Raw genomic sequence first — 26,494 nt, forward strand, 5'->3', positions numbered from 1 at the left:
ATTTAGTAAATTTTCAATATTTTAAATTCAGTGAATTTTCTAGCAGACAAGCATCACACTTTAGCAAATGGGGTGCAGAACCACATCCTCTGCCCAGCAGAGCTCTCCCAGCCCTGACACTGACTGCACCTGGCACCTCAAGATGCTCAACAGTCCGGTCTAACACCCATCTCCTGTGCAAGTGTTTGGAAAGGAGCTCTCCTCTCCTCCTCCTCTGCTCCTACTCCTGCTTTCCCCTCACCAAGCCCAGCTATGGCACAAGCTATTCTTCCCTCCCCAGCTCACAGCTTCCTGACCTTCAGGACCTTTTAATGAATGTTGCTACTTACTATTATCATCGGTATACTTAGAAAGAAATACATATGTACTACAAAACAGTAGTAGACCAACCAATAACAGACCTCTGAATGAAAGGTCAGTTCACTTTCCTTGAGGGCAAAAAAAAAAAAAAAACCATTAAGAATTACTTTTATGCAACTATCTTGCACCAATTCTGGTTATAGTGCGGCAATCCTGAGGATGTGAAGGAGCGAGGTCACTCATGGTCACACCTACTGGAGTCCCTTCATTTCAGTCTGCAGCTTCTGCTACTGCTCTCATTAGCCCACTTTTGCTGCATGATTTTCTTCAGCCTGTACTGTGCGAGAGTTTAGTCACCAGAGTTGCTTTTGCTAAATTACAAAGAAAGTCCAATTTAACCTAAGATGCTAAAACTATGAGGGACAGACTCTCAGTACACATTCTACATTCCCACTGATTTTTCATTTATCCTCTGCTCTGTCTTTTCACAGTTTTTTTACCATATATTAAATGTATTAACTTCTATCTAGCAACAAGAAATAAACACAGCAATTGGCAGTTTAAGAGAGCTTTCAGTTTTTTCCAGCCATTTTTGGTCCCAGTTGTGCAACATCTTTCATGTGCTACAACTTCTTCAGAGCAACACATGGCCTAGCCTATTCATTTACAAAGAGAAAGAAAGAAAGTTGAAAAAATAATGCAAACTAATATATTTTCCCTGTGGACTAGGGCAAATAAAATAAGGAAAAGAAGGAAGAAGACAGGTCATAGATCAAAGAAATGTCCTAACCAAAGTTTTCAATTGAATGGAAAGTCAGAAACAGCTATCATGCTTTGAAATGTTAACAGTGGAACACAGACTTCTGTCACACAAAACCAGTCCCACAGGACAGTCAGAAAGTTAGGGAAAAAGAAAAAAAGGAAAGATGAGGGGATTAGTATCATTTTGCCTTAACATCAGTCGGAGGTGTGGTAAAGACGTCTCAGGATGAGCCCGTCACTGTTCACTGCCTGCAGACAGAACCTAGTGATCAGCTTCACATACACACTGCTTAAATCATTGACTGAGATGAATTGAAAGGTGTCACCAACTCTGCCCCATTTCAGTGGGACATTCTTCAGTGAGGAAAAAATCTATCTGTAAGGCGGCCTCAGGGAACATCTGTGCAAGTGTGTGACTCTGAATCCAATGCAAGTCTGTGTCCTACTGCATGTCCCTGTAAACAAGATGATATCACTTTCTATTTTCATCCTCTCTGGCAAACTATTTCATCAGCATTTCTCCTGTAATCATTAACTGACAACACATGGTATCATTTTTTAGCACAATATTTAACATTGTATACAGAGAGATCTCTGCCAAAGTTTCAGTCTTACTGGTGTCTTAGGTAATGCTAGAAATATTCTCCAACCAGGAAGCCTGACACTTCCAGAATCTACTAGTTTTGGCTTTTGGGTTTGTTTTTTTTTGGGTTGTTTTTGTTTTTGTTTTGGGGAGGGGGGTTTGGGGTTTTTTTTGTTTTGTTTTGATTTTTTTTTGTTCTGGAAAAGTACTTGATATTCACTCTTTTCTGACTCTGCAAGACTCTCAAACTCTTTGGAATATTACCTTGGTCTTTGAAAGCTTCATTACAACAATTAATAGATTAATATAGTTTCCAGTGAACTTCCCTACTTCCTTTTTAATAATAACATTCTAAACCACAATCCCTTGCTTCTATTAAGCAAGACGCAAACAGCTCAGACTAGTTATGTATAGAGCTAATGAAGTATCATAAAGCTATACCAAATCTGAAGGATTACCACTGGAGACAGTGGTTACATTCAAATATTTCCCAAACTAAACTTACACATCTCTCTTCATGATAGGAAAGAAAAAGAGAAGTATTTACATATAAAACCATGTCTTCCTTTTAAAGTTTTATGTGAGACTTTCTCCAGCAGTTAAGAAAGGCAGAGGGTGGCAGATGTCAGAGGGAATGCAACATGCACTAACAGGTAGGAGACAGGAGATAGAGGTTGTCTTTTATCAGCTGGAAAATAACTAATTCTAGAGCTCTCCTGTATGGAAAAGAACAGAACCAAATTCATGGGGGAAAAATTTCTTAAAGCAACAACCTTCATGGAGGATTAAGGATATAAAGCAAGGTATGTATTTTTGGCAAAGCCGCTGTGTTACGACCATGATTTTCACTGGTAGACCATAAGCTGCTCTGAGTCTGGAAATCATCCTGACACATACCTCACATAAGTATAGCAGGGCTATAGGAAACCCTAAAGAAACCAGTCAAAGGACTTCATGTCACATCTTATTTTAAAGTTTAAAGTGTAAAGTTATCTTGAAAAAAAGGGGAATTCAAGTCAGTCTCTTAAGTGACAAAACTGTATAAAACTGACATAAAGAAGTTCTTGTATTGCTTTAAAATGCTGTGAATAGTCTCCCACACTTGCGCAAATTCACAGACTGAAAATTTTCTTAGTCAGTATACATCTTCTATTCTCACTATTTCTATTCTCATTACCATTATCACAAGTATTTATATTTGAGGCACAGCAAGCTGTTACAGTTCAGACAAGCCTAGACAAATTCAGACTGAAAATGAGATTAAATTAACACCAAACCAGTGGAATAGCTTAGCAATGGATTTTAGCAAGTTTAAATGTCTTAAAAAGTGATTTTTAAGTAATGAAACAAAAATTTCCTCTAACCCTATTCAGAAATACGTCATTGCAATGAAGTAACCTTTTGGTGAAATACTGCACTCTGTTTAATGAAGAATGCCAGAATCAATTTAGAGGTTTTTTCTGGTCTATAACTTGCTTACCAGTTCTGCAAGAAATCTTCTTGTAGAATAACTACCCTGGGATAAAACCCCCCACATTTATACCAATCATGTGAGCCCACCACAATGGCATTATTTGAAAGGCCACTGTCAGCATTACAGCTGTAATGCATCAGGCCTCTGCTTTGTAGTGCCCTACTTCTACTGAAATCATTCAAGCTACAGTGGCGTGAAACAAGAAAAAGATCCCCAATACTCAAAAAACATAGCTTTTGTTTAGAAATGAGAGAGATGGTGAGATCAGTGTTTCAATTCAACATCCACATGGTGATCAGCAACCACAATGGAAACAGCAGTAATGCACGGACAGCGAAGAAAGATATTTCAGTGTAAGAGAAAGATTCCTCAGTCTTTCCACCCTAAAATAGTATTCAAGTTTCTTTTTTATACTGTTTATGTTAACCTCATTCTTAAAACATATTACTCCCCTCAACAGGAAAAATTAGGTAATTCTGAAAAAAATGCAAGTATTGATCACATTTCACCCTGCAGTAACATGAAACTTTTGAGGGCCCCTCTTGTTCTAGATGCTGACATATAGCAGCACTGTGATCTCCTAAGTATGAGGATTTGACAGTGCATCTCGGGAGATTTTCACCTTTAGGCCACTGGTTCTTATAACTTCTGCTATCAAGCCTTTGTTTAGGATGTACACATATGGACACAAAGAAGCTTAATGATACTGAAGTCAGTGGGATGGAAGTATGTGCTTGAGTGTTATCTTGATTCAGAGCCAAAAAATATGTCTCTTGAAAACAAGAGGTTCAAAAAATGGGTGTTGGAAGTTGAGACTCTGATAGAGAATTCTTTTAAGTGTTTAACACCCAGTAAATCATGAGTGTCAAAGGCTCTTGCTCACTTTCTGCAACTTAAGCCAAAAGAAAATCCCAGAGGTGCAAAACTTTAGAGCTCTAACATTTAACCACCTCAATGGGTTGTGTATGCCGGGTATTTCAAGAGCATCAACATTATCTCTACTTTCCACAAAAAACTGTGATAAACAGACACAGGTAGGAGATCAGCCTTCAAACTGTTTCCACAAAAGCTCTTTACTCATATATATTTTTTGTCAAACTATCTTACTATTTTTAAGTATGTGACATGTTCACTTGGTGAGCTATAATTTAATAATTACACTTTGATGAATCATGCACAATTGTAGTCAATAGCCATTGGGATCCTGTACAAGGCACACATTTACACGCAGAATTTTAGAGCTGGTTACCCATGGAAGCAGACTAAGTCAGCATGCCTCCTTGTCAATACCCACTACTGGATTTTTAACCTTCAAGCCAGTTGGTACAAATGTAACGTTAGGGAAGGAGGCTGCAAAGTACTGGATTTCTGCAAGTTAAGAGAAAACAGGATGCCAGCTAGAAAAAGGGATTCTGCTAATGATCCCAGTTCATCAGGAAAAGGCTGCACAATCAGAGGACCCTTACCAGGTATCAGGGAATCCACCCTGGCTCCCATCATAAAGGCTGGAAACCCTAAATAAAACAATCTTTGTTGGTTCACTGTTCATAACACTACTTACTGTCATTCAGGAAAGCATTTTAATAGCTTAGCACCCAAAACCTAATTCATCTGTCATCTCTGTAAGTCTTCAACCACTTTTAATACACTGTCCACTGCCTGAACAGCAGTATAGCCCTCATGTGCTATAACTGGAGACCAGTGTGCTAGTTCTGCATTCCAGAAGGGACTAAGAAACAAAACTACTCAGAACATCTTCCTATTAGCAAGGGTCAGTTTATCAGCACACAACATGCTCATTTTCTATAAATACACCATGGTGTTAATTTCAAAGAAAGAGAAACATTCAACATGGAGGGAAGAGTTCATGTGGGAGCAAATAGACAAAAACTTGGCACATACAAATCATGGACAGAATGGTAGGAAGGCTGCTAGCAGCTTTGTTCCAGCCCCCAAATAGTACCAGCAGTAGCAAAGAATATACTGTATTTAAGATGGAGTTCAGTTGACCTGTATACAGATACTTGGACTGAGGCAACCCTTTCAGCTGCAGTGTCAGCAAAAAAAGGGACAAAGGTGAAGTACCGGCACAAATGAAGTATGTGAATTTTAGCAAAGGATTTCATAGAAAGTGTGAAGAGCAGGAAATTACCTTAGGAATATTACTTAGCAGGAAGACAGATGCAGCTTTGTTCATGGGACTCATACCTCAGAAAAATTAGTTTAATACAGCATAATAAAAAAGGCATGAGAAGAGAAAGACAACTGGTAGGTAGCGTGAGGTGGTACTTACCCCTACCGAAGGATACAAAGTGGAATGAGCTGCACAGGAAAATGAAGGACAGTAATAGTTCAGCTGAAGAATAGGAGAGGGCAATCAAGATGAGGAAACTCCAGGCATAAGGCAAAACAAGTGAACTACTGACTAGGGGAGAGAGACCACATTGCAAAACATGAAGGACACCAAGTAATCTATTACCAGAATTCAACACATTTAAATTTGTTGCTATATCTGAGCCACAACTCTCAGCATTTTTTAGATTAAGCCAGAAGGGAGGAAAACACCTAAAAATTGTGAACCTCATGAAGATGTCAAGTGAAAAGATGAAGAGCTGCAGGAAGAAAAAGGAGTTCCTTAGCTTTACTTTTAATTAATGTTAAAAGCCTTCAATTTGCAGACTAAAATTTAGATATGAAATGCTATTGTTCTCTTTAGTTCCTTCATTCTGAACTAGCCTTTCACTCAGTGAACAGCTATTCAGTCCAAGAGAGGACTGATGCTAAAATCCTTTGGTTCTGATCACTTCCAAGTGACTTTTTCAATGTGTCAACAGATAATAACCAGATGAGAGGAAAACCAGTCACAGCTTGTAGAAACCATTATCTCCAACATATTACACACATCTGCCTTTGCTTTTCTGTTTAATCTAAGTGCAATAATAAGAGCCAAGAAGGAACTCTGATGAAACAGGTCAAATCAGTCATTCAGTCCGATAACTCTAATGATAGTGCTTGTGCCAAATTCCTCAAAGGGCAACTTAAAACAACAACAGGCATAAGCTATTCTGTAACATTAGATAACAAAGGAAAACATCTTTTGGTTCATGGCTTTTTTTTTTTTTTAATTCTATTTGGATTCCTATCCCTACAAACATTTGGTTAATTTAATTACAGTTTCTATTCAATTTCATTCAAGGTCCAGTACAGTACTTTGGAAACAAACATTACCTTCCAGGGCATATGGTTGACTCCAGAAGTGTCTTAGCATTGCTCAAAATATATTAAACAATTTGTCTCACATTAGATGCAATCAAATACCCTTCTGAATCAAGCTTTCTACCACATGAACTTCTGCGAGTGAATTTATTGAGTAAATAAATCCTTATGAGATCTCTACAGAATTACTGTTTTTAATTTAAATTGGGTTCTATCATATTCCCAAAGAGGGTCAAAGAAAGAATCCTATCTTAGTTTTTTCTGTATTGTGCCATTTATACATCCTTTCACTTCTGCATTTCTACTTACTAGGTCTTTTGCTATTACTATTATTATATAGATATATACACATTTTTTTCTTTTTGGTGCAGTTCATTTAATCAAAAAAAGCAGTCAGACAAAAAAAGCAACACTTGAAGTCTCCAGTCAGTGATTCTGTATATTAGCTTTTAATGCTTAAATTGGAGAAGACAACAAGCTAATAGTTATACCATTTAAACTACAAATTATTTGTGGAGACAAACATCCAAGTTGCAAATGGTTTTTTTAACATGAGTAGTTGAAAGAAAATAATGTAAAGAGCTGTGTAAGAACTGGATGTGTCTTTTCTTGAAAAGAAAGAAATGGAGCATGCTGAGTTATAAAATTTTAGTTGTGTTGTAAACTCTGTATGTGTGAACCAGAAACAGTATTTGGATGGTCAGAGAATACTCAGTTTCTAGCTGCAATTATTTTGGTTTCAGAGCCATTGCACAATGCTAAACAAACCTTATAGATTCATGGTGTTCCTAACACAATATAAATCTCAGTCTAATATCCAAAATGTGATTTACCTCTCTACTACTTTTCCCATGCAAAAAGCCATTTATAATATTATGCATCTGTTCTATTTTAGATAGGAATTATACATTAACTACCTTTACTGGCAAGTTTAGATATACAACTTTTATGTTCATTTTTAATGGAACAGAATCTCTCCAGGCTCTTGCTTTCATTAATTACTTTTGACTATTACCATTGTAAAGAGACATTAATTTTCTCTGCTTGAAAAACAAGAGAAATTCCCTACCTTCTATGACTCTTTGTTCCTTTATGTGTTTAAATTCTAGTATCTGAAATACTCATAACTCTCTGAGAAATAAAAATATGACTGGATGGGGATTTCTGAAAGCTCCCAATGCTCTATTCCCATTGAAGTCACTGTTAGTTTATTCTACACTCCTAAGAAATGAGAGCTTAGGCAGCACTGAAGCCTGATTTCATGCTGTAATGTTTCCATAAATGAACTTCTAGGTATACACAAAATCTATTTTTAATCCATAAGTACTCAATAACATCACCAGTGTGAATTTGCTCTATGCCTATATTCCCACTTGTGTGTTTCCCTAATAACTGTTGAACCTGTTGGCTAAATTGAGGATAAAGCCTCAAAGGTATTTCAGCTCTCAAAGCTTTCTGAAGACTATCAGGAAAAGAGAGAGAAGAGAGACTGCATTCATGTCTCCCAGGGAGCTGGGAGGAGCCTCATCCTCAATGTTCAGCAGTCAGTCCAGAGAGTATTATGGTATGCCTTAACACTAGGAAAAGCTTAGAATGCAGCTCACATTCACAGAATCACAGAATCAATCACAGAATCACAGAATCAACTGAGTTGGAAGGGACCTACCAAGATCAAGGAGTACAACTCCTAGCCCTGCACAGGACCATCCCCAAAAGCCACAACATGGGCCTGACAGTATTGCCCAAACACTTCTTGAACTCTGTAAGGCAGCCTACCAATGAGGCAAAAAGCCTTACGTTTGCAATAGTTCAAATGTACAAAGAATTACACTTGATGTGAATGGAATAAACTATGTTTAAGCCTCAACACATTAAGATTTAGACATTTTATATCTGTATTTAGGTATAAATACTAAATTTTCTTCCAATTTAAAGAAGAAAATTATAAAATGAATTCTAAGTATATTTGGGATTATTTCTTTTTTCTTTGCTTCATATCTTCTGATCAACAAGGAAAACAGTATCTTACAACACGCAAGTGACAGATGGGCACCAGGTATCTCCCACTACAGTCTGAGGTGCAGGAACACATGTAGGACTCAATGACTACATGCACTACAGCTGCTCCAGGGATGAGATCTGTAGGTGCAGATCTTTCAGTCAGCCCTATGCCTGAGTGGGTTTGGTCAGGATGAGTTAAGAGAGCAAAAGGGAAAAGAGTTGTTTGAGCAGTGAGAAAACACAACCGAAAAAATTCAGAAGGTAGAGATGTACTGGCCTCAAAAAATGAGAATTCATGTCTGCACTTACATGTTCGTGCAACTAGCCCACCCCTAAAGTATATTCCTATAAATGTTACCACAACATGATTTATGATACTCTTTGCAGTATTAAATCAATTCCTTTTCCCTACAGCACTTGCAACTCTGGAGCAACCCTTGGCTCTATTCTTCTGACTATGTACCTTCAAACAGGTGTGGCCAAGAGCTGCTTCCTTGCAAGCAGTGATTTTAGATTCTGCCAGAAACCTCTGATAAATTCATTCTCCATGAGTCAGCGACTAATACCATTATAAGGTCTAAACCAGCTGGCAGAAGTGAGACGTATTAATCTCAGTTGACCTCTGTACACATAAAATATTGCTAACATAAGATCTTGTGAAGTATATGCTGGCCTTAGTCTATTTAATAACTGTCTGAGATCCTAGGGAAAAAAAAAAGGAAGACAAATCTAATCCTAAATCTTCTCATACTCTAACAGTAGTGTCAACCATCTACATTCCAGAAGCAGTGCTAGTGAATGTTTATTCTTGAAGCTTACATTTCACAGAGTAATGGACTGTTACGACTTGCTAGTCAGAAATAACTACTATAATGCCATTGCTCATCACTCCAAAAAAATCTTTAATCTTATCCTAAATATGCAGCATCTTGAAGAGATCTAGAAGATCCAAACCATGTTTCTCAGACAGCAATAAAACCAGAAATATTTTTAGGTAATTTTGTGAGCTTGCTGTGCTAGTAACCTATTTGCCCTAGATTTGCTCTGAGTGCAAAAATAAGACACATGCAGAAGGTAATTCATCCCACCTGAAGGCAGACATCTAAAACAAATGGGATGAGCAGTTCTCTGCAGGTGTTTTTTTCTCCTCCTGAATTGTAAGGGAAGCTTTTGCAGGATGCCCCATTTTTCAAACCACCCAGGTTTTTTAAAATGAACTTTTTTTTTTCTCTACCAGTTGCATTTCAGCCTCATCTAAAAGGTAGGCAGACTGAATCTAAATGTAAATGTGTATGAATCCCTCAAGCACACAGCAAACCAACACATAGATACAGATGGCTGTATACCTACATATAGACACACTTTTCAAAGGCCTGCAGCCAGGACCCGAGATGAGGTGACTGACTTCATGGCAGATTTTCTGATCTAACATGGAGATAGGCAGAAGGATTGAATCACATCTGAGATTTTAGCTCAGTTCTAAAGGTACAGGTACGAAACCTAGCTTTATATCTTAATTTTATTCTAAGTTTTCATTTTTACTTTTCAAGATTGTTTGTTTTAAAAGAATATTTAAAGACACCACCACCAAGAACACACTGTCTGCAATTAAATATAACTTAGCACAGGATCAAGTAGTTCTGCTCCCCAGGAGGATGAGCTTTGTTTAATAATATTTAAATCTATTTTGTCTCATCATACATTTATTGTGCATCCTGAATTTTATGATTTTTAAGATGTCAGAGAACATATTCATAATAAAGTTGTTTTGACTATGGTTAAGCTCCATTTAGACAAAAATCAGAATTCAAATAAAATGTGTATATCTCAGCATTTTAAATAGTTCTTAGTTAAGAAAAACCAGTTGTGTTGAAAATATCAGAAAAAGAATTACCATAACATATCTGACTTAGTAAACAAAGAAAATTTGCCTATTAATCAACTCCAACTGCTCCTATTCACCAATAACAACATATTTTTGAAATTATTTATGGCCCCCAAAATAAAATGAAAATTTATATCTTTTTGAAAGCATCTGTGCAGGTGTGTTCCCATTTTTATTTTGGATGCTTTTCTCCTCAGTACTGACCATTGTTCTGTTTGTGATCTGTTTGGACTGGGGACTTATGTAAGCCCAAACTAACTTCACAATTTTGAGTGAACTGAACAAAATGAGAAATGAATATTCACTCTACAACTGTCAGGTAAATTGAAAACAGGAATAATGAAAGCAACACTTCTCTACAGTAGCAACTGAAGACTGCAAATTTTGAAAAAAAAAAAAAAAAAAAAAGAAATGCCAAAACCATTATTCAATCTAATGTAAATTAGGTCCATACTGATATTTAATTAACTGCATCTCACTGTGCTATAGTTGCAAAACTTGGACTGACCTCAACAGATAAAAAGTTCTTCAATTCCATACATAATTAAGAAAACAGCAATATTTCAATTAAAATTTAACAGATTGCAATTAACGCCTTTTGCAGTTATCCATTTTGCAAAGTATTATATTTTGCTCACATTTTCAAATAAGCTGCCATGATTTCAAATGCATTTCTTTATCAAGCTACATAGCATGCATTTTTATGAAGAATGTTTTTATTACACAGTAGAGCCCTAGGTTAAATAAAAATATATATAATCACATAGAAAATTTTGCTGATTTTATGAAGATTTGTGTAATCTGCAGAGTGTAGCAGCACCACCAGCATTCAGTTTACAATGCAACAGATGTAAACAATACAGAAAAAGTGAATAGATCTTCAAAAACCTACTAATTTCATCAAGACCATATGATATCAATTCTTCAAAACAACATAGGATTAGAAAGATTTTCATTGAAATATTAACCAATATTATATCTAAGAACAAAACATTTAGGATTGTAGCATTAAAGTTTTATGTCCAAATAACTCCAAAACTGTAGAAGCAAAAAAAGCATAACCTGCTTTTCCATGTCTGTCAGAACAATAAGGAGTCCTGCATAGATTTTAAATAGAAGGTTGTAGGACTTGTTAAAAAAACTGTACCATTTTGACACCTGAATTCAGAGTTAGGTCGCAGGTACTGAGAGATCAGCATCAGCTTAAGACCATGCATATGACTAGAGATTGTGAAACAGAATTAATCTATAAAACTTTGCACTTATTTGAGAGAAATCTTAACTGTATGAGACATATAAACTTTCTCACTGGTTGACAATGTCACTCGGTCTGTCAGGAATTCTTTGCAAAACAGAGGCAAACAGAAAAGAGTTATTCTGAAACTGTTCTGGCAGGAAGAGCCAAAGGAAAAAATAAAATGTTATGGCATAGAGACTGCATATTATCTTTGTAATGCTCTATGGAAACAGATATTTGCTCTAGAATCTAGCAAGAGTTCACACTCTTTAATTGCCTTTCCCCAGCACAAAGGCACAGGAATCACCTCTCTTAGAAAAACAGGATGTGGGAGAAGGTGGCAGAATATGGTTAAGGTCTTAAAACTAGATCCTTTAGATCACTAGAAACCAGAGAACTTCAGAGAATCACTAAGACTTGTACTTGACACCCCCAGCACTGACATGTTGAATGCAAGCCTAAATCATATTGCAGCAGAGGATTTCTTTATGAGGAGCTGTCTGAGGTATTCCCTTTTCAGTTTAGAAGTTACCAGAATAATCATAAGAAAAGAGACAGTAATCATTAAAGGATAATAAAAGAGTAACTCATAATTTACATACTTAAAATTAGAAAGAACCAGCTGCTGCCCCAGTATTGACTGAGTGATCCTGATGAATTTATGAGGCACAATGCTAGATACTGTATTCCTCAGTCAAATATTTCCTTGCATACAGGACAGTATTCCTACATCAAATCTAGAGAGAAGCACACATGAAGACATTCCCTCTCATGTTTTCTGTAATGTTCCTTTCTCCTCTGTCAAGCACAAGAAAGAAAAGCTGTAATTGTTATCTATACTATTCCTCCTCTACTGAAAGTCAAATATGGATTCATAGAGTATGAATGTAAAGATACCAGTTAATACTGAAAAGACAGACCTCAACCCACAGTGGCAATACCAGCTTCATCATAGTTTGACTACTTTTAGCAAAGATGTCTAAAAATTGACAAATTTGAGAAACTAATCAGTATATTGGTGAAATAAGTGCTAATTAAGTTATCTGAGTACCTGAATTCTCACAACACAAAAACTGTGAAATAGATTAGCATTTTATTTACTGTTCATTATTAAGAGGTGAGTTGCAACTGAAATCACCATATGTTAACAAGGTCACAATTACAGTCAATTACTTTTTTGCAAACTGAACATAATCACACTGCTTAAAATTGCATTATTCCCAGTCGTGGGGACAAGGTGAAGATAAGATCTACACCTAGTGGCCATTTTCCACAGGAAGTAAAAATGGCATGCACTGACAAACAATGCACAAAATATACATATATGTCACGAGGCACACATGGAATGTCTCTCCCACACAGCTCATTGAGGAATACAGAGACTGAACACATAATTTGTTTTTCATAGAGTCATATTACCATAAATTGGTTGGAATGGACTTCTGAATGTCATCTAGTCCAATCACCTTGCAATGATCAGGGACAACTTTTTCTTAGGAAGAGGTGCTGTACCACATGGAGGAACTGTGAAAAGTCAAATCTGGCAATATATCAGATTGCTTGCTGACACAGGGCTAAGATGAGGCTCCAGTTATACAGTCACAGGGCAGGGGGGAGACAGGAGAGTGCCCCATCCAGTGTACACTGAACCAAAAGGATGCCCTTCCAAATTCACCAGCAAGACATGGAGCAGTTACTTCAGCAGGAAGTAAGGAGGAGTCTTAGCACACTATCCAACCTCTTCTGGCCTCTTTGTCTTACCAGTCTTCCCTCCATCTTCTATTGCACTGTGTTGGTACACCCAAGAGGAAGATTATTTGGGAAAGTGAGGCAGGGCTGGAGCTCTTCTTCTTCCCTATGACACTCAGTACATGGTTGGTGATGCACCTGGCTGAACACCCTTTACACCTGCTGTGACTGATCCTACAATGTGTCTAACAAAAAACCCCAAAGCATAAAAACAACCACCACCACCACAACAACAACAAAAAAAAATCTTCAAGTTTTTAGTTCATCTGTTTTATTTATTTTTAACATTTAACAAGACTGTGTAGTCAAGTCAACTTTGTACCTAATGTGATTTTGATTTTTTTTAAAAGTATGTTTCAGGTTAAACCCACATGTTTAGTGATCTGACAGTACTTTTATTTTCTGGGTTTTTTTATGTCCTTTCAAAAGCCAACACAAAAATGTCTCTGATGCTTTCTTTCTTTCTGGATGCTTTTCTTTGCTTTATTTTAAAAGCAAATATTTAGTGAAAAGTCAGTGAGAGCAGTGCTTTGTTTTGAATACCCTAAATGTGTACCTGTACAGTAAATGTACAGGTTCTAGAAATCTTCAGCTTCAATTATTGCCAGTCTATTCTCAATTTTCTTTTTCTGAGCCACAGATGTCAGCACCAGTTGGTCAAAATTTACCAGCTCTTTTAACAGAAATGCTGTGCATATGTGCAGGAAAAAGTGGGCATTAAAAGTAAAATTATTTAGTAATAATTATGGGTAAGAAGTCTTTATTAGTGTCCATCATAAGCAAGCAGAGTGTATGTCTTATGTAGCTCTCTGACAGAGGTTCAGCCAAGGCCCCAGTGGGAGCTCCCTGGGTTTCTTTGAGTCAGCTCTTTCACCAGCCCCACTCATGCTCTGTGAAAAGCTCTGCCAGCTGCTGCTGCACACACAGGAACCTCTGTCAAAACCAATTTAGAGAACTGCCTTGTCTCACGTGCTGGCATCAGATCCTCTATTTTATCTGGCAATTTTAAGCAACTTTTAACTGGAAAGAACATCAAGTCAGCAAGATAATGATAATACTGTGGAGTTCAGAGTGGTTTGTCTTTAAAGAACAGACTTTGCATTAGCCACAGTAACTGTAAAATAAAAAATTTAAAAATCTACAATACTGATTTATAATAAATAACTGAAGGAAATGCTTCTCTCCCACCTTTGGAACCAGAAAGGAAAGAGAAGTTGCATTAGGTGACTAGGCTGGGTATCTCCTTAGAATGAAAAAAGGCAGCTCACAGTACTTTTGTTCTGGTTTGGTCAAATGCCTTTGAAGGTACCTTCAAATACCTTTTTGAAATTGATGTGCTAGCAATTCATTGTCAAAACTGCAATGACATATACTTAAATTTGCAATCACTTCACTTTAAAAGCATATATAGAAATACATTCTGTCTCACTTCTGATAAGAAAAACAGGTGACACTTTTTTCCCTCGCCTAAGGTAAGCTTTAAAAGCAATCTGCTTGACAAGGTTTAACTTTAGATCCTGCAAAGGCTGATGATGGCACAAAAGATAGCAGGAGAATCAGGAAATGGCAGTCATTGGAGACAAATCCTGAGACAAGATCCCTGTAGAAAAATAAAAGGGAGCTCCTGAGAGCCTTGAAAAATATCCTGCACACATTGATAAAAAAGCCTTTAAAGTCATTCTTCAAAAAAAATAAACTGAACTGACATATCCAGTCATTGTGATTTCTTCTTCGTGACCTTCCTCTATATCCTTATACACTAGATGAAACCAAACCCAGGGAACAAAAGTGCAAAGTAACAAAACCAGAATAGCTTTCTCTGTTCTGTTCTAGGGTTTCTTTAGAGAAGAGACTGCTATTTAACTCCCATGCCACTGAAGTCGTATTCAGGCAAGCATGTGAAAACCAAGATATTTGATTTTTATACAGGACATGACACTGTCATTTTGTGTAATTCTTTGTTCCCCAAAACTGGCTATTCATGTGCCCTGTTATTTTACCTCACGTATGGCACATAGCCCTCAGTCTGCAAAAACAGTGGCAGCTCTGAGCAGGAAAGTAGACGGGGTAGGACAGCACAGACATCAAGGCTACAGCATTTTAAGGATGGCTGCACCCTGGTAAGGATCTCCAGTTTTTGCCCACATGGAGCCGTGGTGTGGGTGGCACTTCTGCCTCTCCAAGCTGCCAGGGCTCAAACTTGACATTGAAACTAAAGGTATTTACATATAGGATATCGCCTGCAGGAAAATATTGTCAAATGCATGTACACTGCCCAGGAAAGGCTTACTGTGTGTGCTGTGACCGGCGAGGAGACTGGGGAAAGAGAAGGCTGAAGAGCCATATTGATCCATCTCATCCTCTTTTACTCGCCAACGTAGGAACAGCACAGGTACAGGATCAGACTTCAGATACATTCTAGAGTATAGCATGAGGTTCCCCTGCCGTGCAAACAAGTTTATTTCTGGAGTGATGCTTGTGTTGTCACATGGCCAAGAGAATTCCTCATTTCTTGAAGTCTGTTGGGAAGCAAGGCTGTAAATATGGAGATCTGCTTTGCCATCCAGGTCCAAGAACAGACTCAATATACTTTAACATTACCCAAGGGTTCTGCAAAGATGGTGTTGTCAGTGCAGCCATTTCTCAGAGGTGCCACTCAAGATGCCCTGAGTATACTGTAAACAGAGTGTCTGCATGGGCAGAGAACTGACCCTTGGAGGTTCAAACGTTTGCACAGGTAATTATGTAAGAGCAGACTACAAACATAATAGAAGCAGCCAGATCACTACTATATATGATGCTAGAATCTTGTATTTTGCTTAAAAGAAGAGTTTAATTTTCCAGGATCTTATAAATATCCGGAACTGGTGAGAAATGAATATCATGTCAATAGGCTCTCCTGGGTGACAAGTATTAATTCCAAACACAAATAAAGCCTAGGCTATTCAGGTATTCAAGTTTTCTTCCATTAAAAGGATGAAAAAAACCAAATAATCCTTTTCCCCTTGTCACAATTTCAAAGACATCTCACTAGAGTAGCAGTGATACATGCATACCTGGGGGTTTGGGAACCCCAGGTCACACCATATGGCCAGCAATGATGCAAACCAATATCCCCCTGTGTGAACTGCCAAACACTCAGAAATCTAACAAAGCAATGTGAATGTGGCCAATGGAGCAAGGGAACAGGCTTACAACCTAATCCACAAAGGGAAACAGTGGATAACTTTGGGGCTTTCTATCAATTTCAAAGCAGAAAATTCCCTCTACGCTTCTGCAAGAAGGTCTTAAACCCTTTTACTGACATCTGGATGCGTGAGTGAAATCACTCCTATCAGTGATTATCCCTGCTGTGGTATCATGATTAAGAAGCTGTGTTGGTCGTCCATCACCACAAAGAATGCCAAGGCATTATCACCACCTACTTGCTGTTCTCACTCAGTGTTACTGCCACTGGTTTGCCAAGGCAAAGGATTTATCTTTCAAGAAAACTGGCTGAAAAATTAAGGGCAGAACAGTAAGTAAAGTGTTTCTAGATTCCACAGTACTTCCGGTGATCAACATTCTCTGTATCTATTTTTATTCCTTCTTTCTAGCCAGTCTGGATCTCTGCTTCATCCTCAATCCACTTTTTTTGTGAGTCACATCAGATTAGAAATACATTCAACTATGAGAAAAATCTTTTGCAACTGTTCCAAAAGAAACAATAACAGAAACTCCTGCATATTACATTTGGAGCCTCTTTAAAAACAAACAGAAACAATGCAAGACACTGAAAAATATGGACAGATTTCCTTACAGTCTTGTTTGGAAATGCAGTGCAGCTGAAGTCAGTTGTAGGATATCCTGTGGGTGACACATAAGGTAGTCAGTACAGGAGAAAAAGAAACTGGACATTTGAATACAAGGCTTTGTTCTGCATTTTTGCTACACAGTCTGCAACTACATCAGTTGCCCCTCTATCTCTATCAGTACAAAGCATTTGTTTGGTTTGTCTCAGTGTATGGACACTAACCAAACATCCTAACTTTGAGTACTGTACACAAGCCGTTCACTACAAGAAAGAAAATGAGGTGCTGAGGCACACCCAAAGAGAAACAAAGCTCAGGAAGGATCTGGAGCACAAATCCGATGAGGAGTGACCAAGGGAACTGGGGAAGTCTGGAGCAGAGGAAGCTCAGGGGGACCTTATCACTCTCTACAGCTCCCTGAAAGGAGGGTGTAGCCAGGTGGGGCTTGATCTCCCAAGTAATAAGCAATAGGATAAGAGTAATTGTCATTAAGCAACACCATGTGAGATTTTGATTGGATATTAGGAAAGATTGTCAAACACTGGAACAGGCTACCCAGGGAAGTGTTTGAGTCACTACACCTAGAGGTATTTAAAAGATGTGTAGATGTGACATTAAGGGGTATGGTTTAGTGATGGGCTTGGTGGTGCTATGTGGCCTCAATCTTAGGGTCTTTTACAAATTAAACATTTCTACGAATCTTTGATTGTATTACAAAATCATCACTGAATTCCTATGCCTTTTATTTTATCCTGTATTAATTCATGTCAACTGTGTGCCAGGCCTTGCCACAAGAAGTGCTGAAGGAAGTTTTGTCATTGATTTTAGTGCAACAAAAGCCAAGATGGCTATTTTTCAAGTTTTCATCGACCTAGTGCTTATTTAATGGTTTTACAGTCTCAACATCAAGTCCCAAGGCACAGCAGGGCTAAAACACATTGGCATGAAGTTTGAACAGAAGGTAAAAGTGTGTCCCCCTATACCATCTCCAATTATGCAGAGCTCTAATTAACAAAGCAGAAACATGGGATGTTGGCCTTCACAGTGTGGGACATAGATCAGAAAGGAAACATGAAACTGAAGATTATTCAAGTATAATAGGAAGCTTAAGATCATGGAGGATTTATTCACTACCAAAAATATTAAAAGCTAAACCCAGACTCCCAAGAGAAAGTATCTCCAGTTTCACACTAAACAGGACACTTCCTTAGCTTTGTAAACAGGAGACTGATTTGAAACAAACTACCAAACAACTCTATGCAATCTAGTATTTCAGCCAAGAGAACCTCACCAGAAGCAGTGATATAAGTGCTCTCTTTTATCCAAAATGTGGTATAATGTAATCATAAATAATAACAATAAATACATAAATATTAATAAATAAGAAATGCAATAGCAGAATTTTGGAGGCAGATCTTGAATATACTTTGATAAAGATTATTAAATTTCCTTGCATTAGTGGACAAAATCTTACTACAGAGAATGTCAACACAGAGCCTTCATGGTATTTCTTAGGACTCCTTTAAGTATCGTGATGTCAAATCCTTGCAGGTGCACAAAAGCCAGAGCAAGCCAGGGTAGCCCTTCTTTGGGGTTGAGAACATCCTAAAAACTTTTAAGAATTAAAATAACTGAGCTGGACTTACTGATCATTTTTGCTCCTTTCCAACTAAACATATTTTTTGATTCTGTGATAGGTGAATATCTATTTTGCTATATTAGACAGTATTCTAAAGATAAAAATTATATTTTTTCTGCAAATGCATGTACAAAAGACTCACACCTACAATATATATACTTTTTTATTTTGGTAGACTAAATACAACTGACAAAAATATAGCAACAAAGCCTTTAGAAAAGCCAAAGTTACGTATGCCGTCTTTGCCTCAGTTTTTGTAGTAAGACCAGTTTGCTTTGGGTATCCAGCCTCCTGTGCTGGGAGAGAGAGACAGGAAGCAGAATGAAGCCCCCACAACCCAAAAGGAAATGGTCAGTGGCTTACTACACCACTTAGACACAAGTGTATGGGGACAGATGGGATCCACCCAAGGGTCCTGAGAGCTGGAAGAAGCGCTCACAAAGCCACATTCCCCCATTTACCAACAGTCCTAGCAAATCTGGAAGGTCTGGTTAACTGGAGGTCAGCAAATGTGACATCCATCTACAAGAACAGCCAGAAGGAGGATACAGGGAAATACATGCCTGTCAGCCTGACCTCAGTGCATGGGAAAGTCATGGCACAGCTCACCAACAGCGTCATCATGCCGAACATGCATGACAACCAGGGGATCAGGCCCAGTCATCAGCACAGCTGTAGGAAAGGCAGGTCCTGACTGACCAACTTGATCTCCTTCTGTGACCAGGTGACCCCTTCAGTTGATGAAAGAAGGGCTGTAGATGTTATCTGTCTGGCCTTTATGTAGTGGGTTTACCTCGACTGGACACCAAGTGCGCATCAAGCCCACCCTTCTCAGTTGGACAAGGGGACAAGGGAGAGAAAGTAAGATGGAAAACAACTTGTAGCTTCATGCAAGGCACTTCACTAAACCAAAAAAAAAAAAAACAAACAAACAAAAACCAAGAAAAAAGCAAAAATTTGGTGTGTATAAACAAAGAGAAAAAATTTTATTCTCTACTTTCAATCAGGGGGTGATATACAGCCACTTCCCAGGAAGCAAAGTTAAAGCACATGTAGTTATTGCTCTGGAAGGCAAACACTATAACATAACAAACATGCCCCATTCCTTCTCCCTCCTTTAGCTTTTATATCCGAGTTGATGTCATATGGTATGGAATACTCCTTTGGTTAATTTGGGCCTGGTTGTGTCCCCTCCCAGGACTTTTCCCACTCCCAGCCACTTGAGAGGGGCAGAATGTTAGAGAGACAGCCCTGATGCTGTGCCAGCACTGCTCAGCTTCAGCCACAACTGCTGTGTCATCAACACCTTTCTACTACTACCAGTGCAAACCACAGCACTGTGAGAGCTGATGTGGGGAAAATTAACTCTATCTCAGCCAATTCCAAGACACTTTAGTAAAGCTTCTGACACCGTATCCCACAGAACTATCCTGCAGAAATCAGATGCTTATGGCTTGCAGAGGTGCACCATTTCCTGTATAGAAGACTGCCCTATTGTCCAAGTTCAGAGAGTGATGCTGAATGGAGCTCAGTACTGAGGCCAGTCCTGTTAACAGTCTTTATTGATGTCCAGGATGAGAGGAGCGAGCCTGCAGATAAAACCAAATTGGGCAGGAGTGCTGGCTTGCTGCAGGGTAGGAAGGCTCTGCAGAGGGATCTGGACAGGCTGGCTTGATGGCCCTAGGCCAATTACATAAGTGCTGAGTAAACATCTGGGCTTGATGATCTTGGGAGTCTTTTGTGACCTAAATTCTACCTTTCCCAATTTTGAAAATACTTGGTACACTTGGTTCATAAAAAATACATACTTATTTTTACTCATCTCATTTATATATAAGCTATTTGAGCTTTCTTATTACACTGTCCTGTATGACTTGAACCCCTTGACTTTAGCAGAATTATGAAGATGGTCAAAGTTAATCACATGATGAATATTACTTCACTAATGATCCCCTGTGAATTTTCTATTTATTCTTATTCCTAGCTGTTTCATGAAACACAATATCTCTGTGACATGACAGAACTCCCAACATTATTCTAGATTTTCAGCACTGTTCAGTTTCTAGAAATCAAAGCAAATCAACTATCAAGTTTTCTCTTCCAGTCCTTTAAGAATTAGCTGGCCTAATTCAGTTTCATAGTAATACTTAAAAAAACCCTGAATTAAAACCAAGAAGTTTCAAGAGGCTGTCTGAAGAATTTATAGTGACTTACACTATGATATACATCTGCCTGATAAAACATATTTCAAGTTCCTTTAGAGAATTCTTCTATGCTGCTTGCTGCTGAGTCAGGGTTGGAATTCGCATGCAGTATGCTTTAATATTTCAGTGCAAACTGTTAATTATACAGATAAGAGACATCATCAAAGTCAGGTAATTGTAGACCAAAGTGCATTACTGCAGGGAAATTAGTAAGGTTTTTTTGGGGTTTTTTTTAACTGATGAAGCCTGAAATACATATTTCTATACAAAACCTAGAAAACAGGGAAATAAAGACTACAAAAACTGATTTTTATGGCCATTTTACAGTTGACACAATTTTATGTTACCAGTGTCCTCTAAAAAATGTACAAAAGCCTATTAAAAAAGAACTCACTAAGTGCATTCCAAAAGTGATGTTCTATACCATTAGTGATACCAGAGACATTTCATAGAATCGTGGAAACATAAAATCACAGAATCATGGAATGGTTTGGGTTGAAAGGAACCTTGAGGGTTATCTAGTTCCAATCCCTCTGCCATGAGCAGGGACACTTTGCACTAGATAAGCTTGATGAAACCCCTTGAACAGATCTCTCTGGCCAACTTGTGCCATGGCCCCACTACATCCACATTAAAGAATTTCTCCTAATGCCATAAAATCATAAGATGGCTTGGGTTGGAAAGGGCCTTAAAGCATCTAATCTAAACCTTCCCTCTTTAAAAAACCAACCAGAAAACAACACAATTTTCTCCACAAAACAGATAATTAACATTTGTTTGGTGAGAGAATACTGCCCAAATCACCGTATACTTTTTCTCATGATTAGGCATCAGCCAATACAGGGAAGAAGAGGTTAATGGCATACATCCATTTGAATCAGACTTTAAAGAGCCAAAAGCTGTTGGCATTTCCCCAGAATTATAGAGTTTTTTCTTTGTATTTTGGTGGTGCACAAGCAAAGCAAAGTTTGGAAATTTCAGGTTTTTTTGGATTTGTAATGAAAGCCACAAGAGGGTGGAATCTTATCTTGAGTCATCTGATGTTATGGTTTCAAATCCACATCAGAAGATACTGATTTCATGGCTTTCAGTTGTTTACTTACTGAAATGACCTGACACTATGCTGTCTGTTCTGTACTGTCTTTTCTTTGAACTCTGGAGTTTGAAGTTTAAAGTATGTATGGTGATGCTTAGTCTGAAGATACAGACTAGGCATACTTCCCTATACTACGCAGATGTTTGTTCAATAACTGATAAGAAAAATGATGTCATGTTTCAGTTAGACATTATATAGTAAATAATATTATTTAGCACTTTTTATCTTCTACTTTTCAACTCCAAGTACACATAAACAACTGAAATAGGAAAAACAAAATATCAGACTTCTTGTAATTAGGCAGTATTACCTGCACGCTGCAAACTGGGAAACTGAATCAAAATAGAACAATGGAAGCATCTGGAAGACCTCTCTGTTATTCTGATGAACTTCAAAGTACTTAAGTTAACAGCATTAATAAACACTCTAAGTGAATACCAGTATTTGTGCTATAAATGTTGCTGGCACCTCCAGGACACTTTAAAAAATTGATTAGTGCTACACAGGACTGCTGAGTCATCAATGACCGTCCTTCAACTAGAACAAGAGGATGTCTTGTAAGCAAGTTATTTATATTCTTAATATCTTCAGCAGAAATTACAGTCTGGTTAGGTTTGGTAGTCATGAAATAGCAATTTTTATATGTGCTGCCCTCATCCATAGATTTCTTATCAGATCAACTTTAGTCTTAAGTAAGAGCAATTACAAATAGGCCAACTACTTTTAGTCTGAAAGAAGAAAGGCAATATTGAATCATGCACACTGCAAAGGTTTGTTTTGGCTGGAAGCAAGACCAAGCCTCCATATTAAACTCTGTGTATGCAGTACCACTAGTTTATCCTGCTTAGAACTGGAACTCAAAGGGGTTTTTTTCTTTTAATAAAATGTGCAGGTGGTCTTGGGCTTCCCAAGATATTTTTTTGAAGCTGAATGGGCCTTGTTTCCTCTTCAGTATCTCTTTTAATTTCAAAATCTACTAATCATGATCATCAACCCAGAACATAATATTAAACTACTTTTTATCTTAGCTGTGTGTTTTGAGACTGTTGTAACACATTTACCCCAATGTATTGCATGCTCTCAGATCCCATTCTATATTGCCATATCTGCAAATATTTACAAAGCAAAAAATACTGTCTGACTCGGCAACGCAACTCACATCTTTCATGCTGTTCCATATCATTGCTTCAGACTAAAACAACACAAAAACACCACTGTGAATTATAAAAGACAGAAATACTAGCAGTGGCCTACGGCCAACTGTTCTCTAAGCATTTGCTTGTGAGCCCATCACATGTACGCAATATTTGGAATACTGCTCAAAACCTTTGGTTGAACAAATATAGGCCCTCAGTGAAGGAATTCAAGCAACGGTTTCATTCAAGTAAAATCAGGGGGGATCAGCGGCTGATCTGCATTAAATGTTGCAATCCCACACCAGCTTCACTGGCCACACCAGAACACATGGTGCTTTGCAGAGAAAAAGCAACAGGATTCCCAGGCAGAGGGAGAGAGCAAAGCTGCAGCATGCTGAGGGTCTGCACATAGTCTTCATCGAAGTCTGTGACCTCTTCAGTACATTCATCACATCCACTCAAGAATTGCAGAAGTGTCTGACTTTAGCATGAGCACATTCAATGTAGGCTACAAGGCTCACTAGCATATGTCCCAGCAAAGATAAAAAGTAAGATGTAAATGCACATAGATTTGCCACCTTCCACAAAGATCAACCACTACAAGCTGCTTCTGGTAATTTTAAAGGTGCAAAGCTTAATCAAATTGTTAAATTGTCACAACTAGAAAGACAGCAATTAACTAATAATTTCAAAGGCTTGTTCTCTTAATCACTGCAAGAAGCAATTTCACCACAGGAAGTCTTCTGAGAAGTGAAACACCCATCATACTGCCATTAATATGAAAACTTTATTTATGTTAGGGGTTAATGATTTCTTCACTGACTATACAGAGATGATCAGAGTAATACACATTTTGATCCGCTAAGTATGTAAGTTTTCAATGGAAAAACTTGTTTGAAGTTTGAGTTGGATGGAAGCTTGCTTAGCTTACTTCAGAGATGGTCTCAGTTCTTCTATGATGGTGGCAGGCTAAGTCATAAAGTTTGATAAAACACAAAATAATTTAAAAAATGTAATTAACAAATATGTACTTTTATTGCAAACATATACTTTTTTATTTAATGAGATTAAATTTAACTCTTGTATCAGAAAAAACTGCAATTTTGTCCTGCTTCATGACTCAACATTTTTGTTATAGGACAAAAAATCCTCCACCTTCTCTTAAGTCTTCTTTCAGTGACAAGGAAAGGCATAAAAAATTATTAAGTTCAATATGGCTCCAAACTTTAAACAAAAACATCTTCTTAAATCAACTGTATACCCATTACATGCATTGTATACATGCTGGAAAATAAACACTGGCAAATACAGTCTTGGAAATGGCTCAAGGGCCTGGGTTTTTGAAAAGGGTTTATAAAATATATGACTGCTGTCAACTGGAAGATGTTAACTCTCTTCATTTGCACGGAGAACATCCTGCATTTCGCCGTCTAAAGTACATGGCAACGTGCAAAAGCAAGCTCTCCCACGTGAGGCTGGAACATTCCAGGCTGCTCCCTGGCCAAAGGCCCATCACTCTTCCCAAACTGAAAGTGATGGATTCTCGAGGTGAATTTCAGCAGCGCTATTTTTATGCAGTCTCCCTGTTCACTCTCTGTGGGGCCACGGCACACGACCACGTTCCCTGGAGGCACCTGCGTCCCGCACTGCTGCGCCGCGGAGCCCGGGCAGCACCTCGGCGGTCCGGGACATCCCCTGCCGGCAGCTCCCGAGGGAACCGCGCCGCAGCTCAGGCCGGGAACGCGCTCTCTACGGGGCAGGCGGCGTCCCAGAGCCCGCTGCCGCCCTGATGGGTGCGCACCATCCCCGGCCATCACAAGGGACGAGGCCGGTCCTGGTGGGACAGTGCCCAGCCGCTCCGGGGGAGCACCAAGTCCTGGGCTCAGACCCTCGGCTGGAGGAAGCTCCCTAACCCGGCGAGCAGCACGCCGACAGCCCTTACAGGAGTGGAGGGCGGCGAGGCTGTGGCGGGGCCGGGCGACGATCCCGCTCCCGCCGAAGAGCCCCGGAGCGACGGCAGCGCCGCCGACACACCGCCCCTGAGAGCCCCCAGCGGCGCCGAGGGGCTGGCGAGCCGCGGCGCCGCCGCTCCCCGCTCTGCCCGCCGCCGGCACAGCAAGGCACACGGGGACACGGGCCCAGGGGTGCCGAGGGACGGCCGGCGGGGCCCGTCTGGGCAGCCGGGACCGAGGGGCAAGGCGCTCCCCGAAGCCCAGACGGGGCGCTGGGGGCACCTCCGACTGCCAGGAGACCTCCTCGGAGTTACCCCGATGAGTTTGGGACCGCCCGGCGGTGCAGCCACAGGGCAGAGTCGCACCCTCAGCCCACACCTTCCTCCTGACACCTGGCCACACGCTCCCGGACCGGCCGCAGGGACCGCACCCCGGAGGCCGACCCCACGAGCTGGCTGAGCCCCCGGGACGGGACCGCACCCGGACCGACCCCTGTCCCCGCTGGGCACGCGGCCCTCGCTCCCGGGACAGGGAGCGGCAGCCCCGAGGCGCGCTTAAGGACCATCCCCGCAAAAGCAGCCCTTGGGAATAAATAAAGCAGCGGGACACCTACCATCTCGCCTGATGTTGGAAGCCCGTAGGGCTTTTATAGATCCGCTCTGGGCAGGGGCGGTGGTGCCCTGACGGCTGCAGAAGTTCGCACAGACGGCGGCGTAGAGCAGGAGGAGGATGAGCAGTTGCATTGGGACCGGCTGCGAGCGGGACCGTGTCTCTGCGAAGAAGCGGGCTCTCCTCTCCCGCCGAGGGTGCTTCCCTCGCTCGCGTTCTCTTCCCCCTTACCGGACTTTATGATTGTTGCGGGTTGCTTGTGTGTTTGGGGGAGTTGGAGGCAAAGGGGGGAAAAAGGCACAATCCCCGCAAAAAAAAAAAAAAAAAAAAGCGCAAAACCCCAGAGCACGCAAAGCGGCGGTCACCTCCGCCGCGCTACTCTCCGAGCTGCCTCAAAACTTCCTGCATGCTGAACTCTCGGCTGCCCTTCTGGGCCGGCCAAACTCGGCAGAGGTGCGGAGCGCCCGGGCCGGGACCGCCGCCCGCTCCCCTCGTCCAGCAAGGCCGTGCCCCGTGGCAGGCGGGGGCTGCCGCAGCCGCGCTCCCCGCGGCCGCCGCCGGGCCGCACCGCGCCTCGCACCGCCCCGCCCGCCGCGGGAGCCGCCGGGGTCTGCCGCGCCGGGAGCGCCCCGCTCTCGCGCCGGCGGAGGAAAGGGGGCCCGGGGGAAGGGGCGGGAGCGGTGCCCGGGCCCTCCCTGAGCTACCGGCAGCGCCGTCTCCACCCCGGGCAGAAAGTGGCAGGAGGGATGGTGCGAGGAGGGGGCTGTCCGCTGTGCGGAGTGAACGCCGGGCTCCCGCCGACTGGGTAGGACGGGAGCCGTGTGCCAAGAGCTCTCCGCCAGCGCAGAGCCACGCACCCC

At 40.2% G+C, this 26,494-nt stretch overlaps 1 protein-coding gene across 2 annotated transcripts in view; it reads right to left on the bottom strand.

Annotated features, from left to right (window-relative positions):
* Window positions 1-25,947, bottom strand: part of PDGFD (platelet derived growth factor D) — a 133,293-nt gene extending 107,346 nt beyond the window's left edge. For both annotated transcript variants that reach the window (XM_021529341.3, XM_021529339.3), the window contains exon 1: window positions 25,639-25,947. In XM_021529341.3, coding sequence (XP_021385016.1) covers window positions 25,639-25,768 — 130 coding nt within the window. In that variant the 5' untranslated portion in view covers window positions 25,769-25,947. The remainder of the gene's footprint in view (window positions 1-25,638) is intronic.
* Window positions 25,948-26,494: the final 547 nt, after the last annotated feature.

Source organism: Lonchura striata, chromosome 2 (assembly GCF_046129695.1).
Source record: "Lonchura striata isolate bLonStr1 chromosome 2, bLonStr1.mat, whole genome shotgun sequence".
Lineage (NCBI taxonomy): Eukaryota > Metazoa > Chordata > Aves > Passeriformes > Estrildidae > Lonchura > Lonchura striata.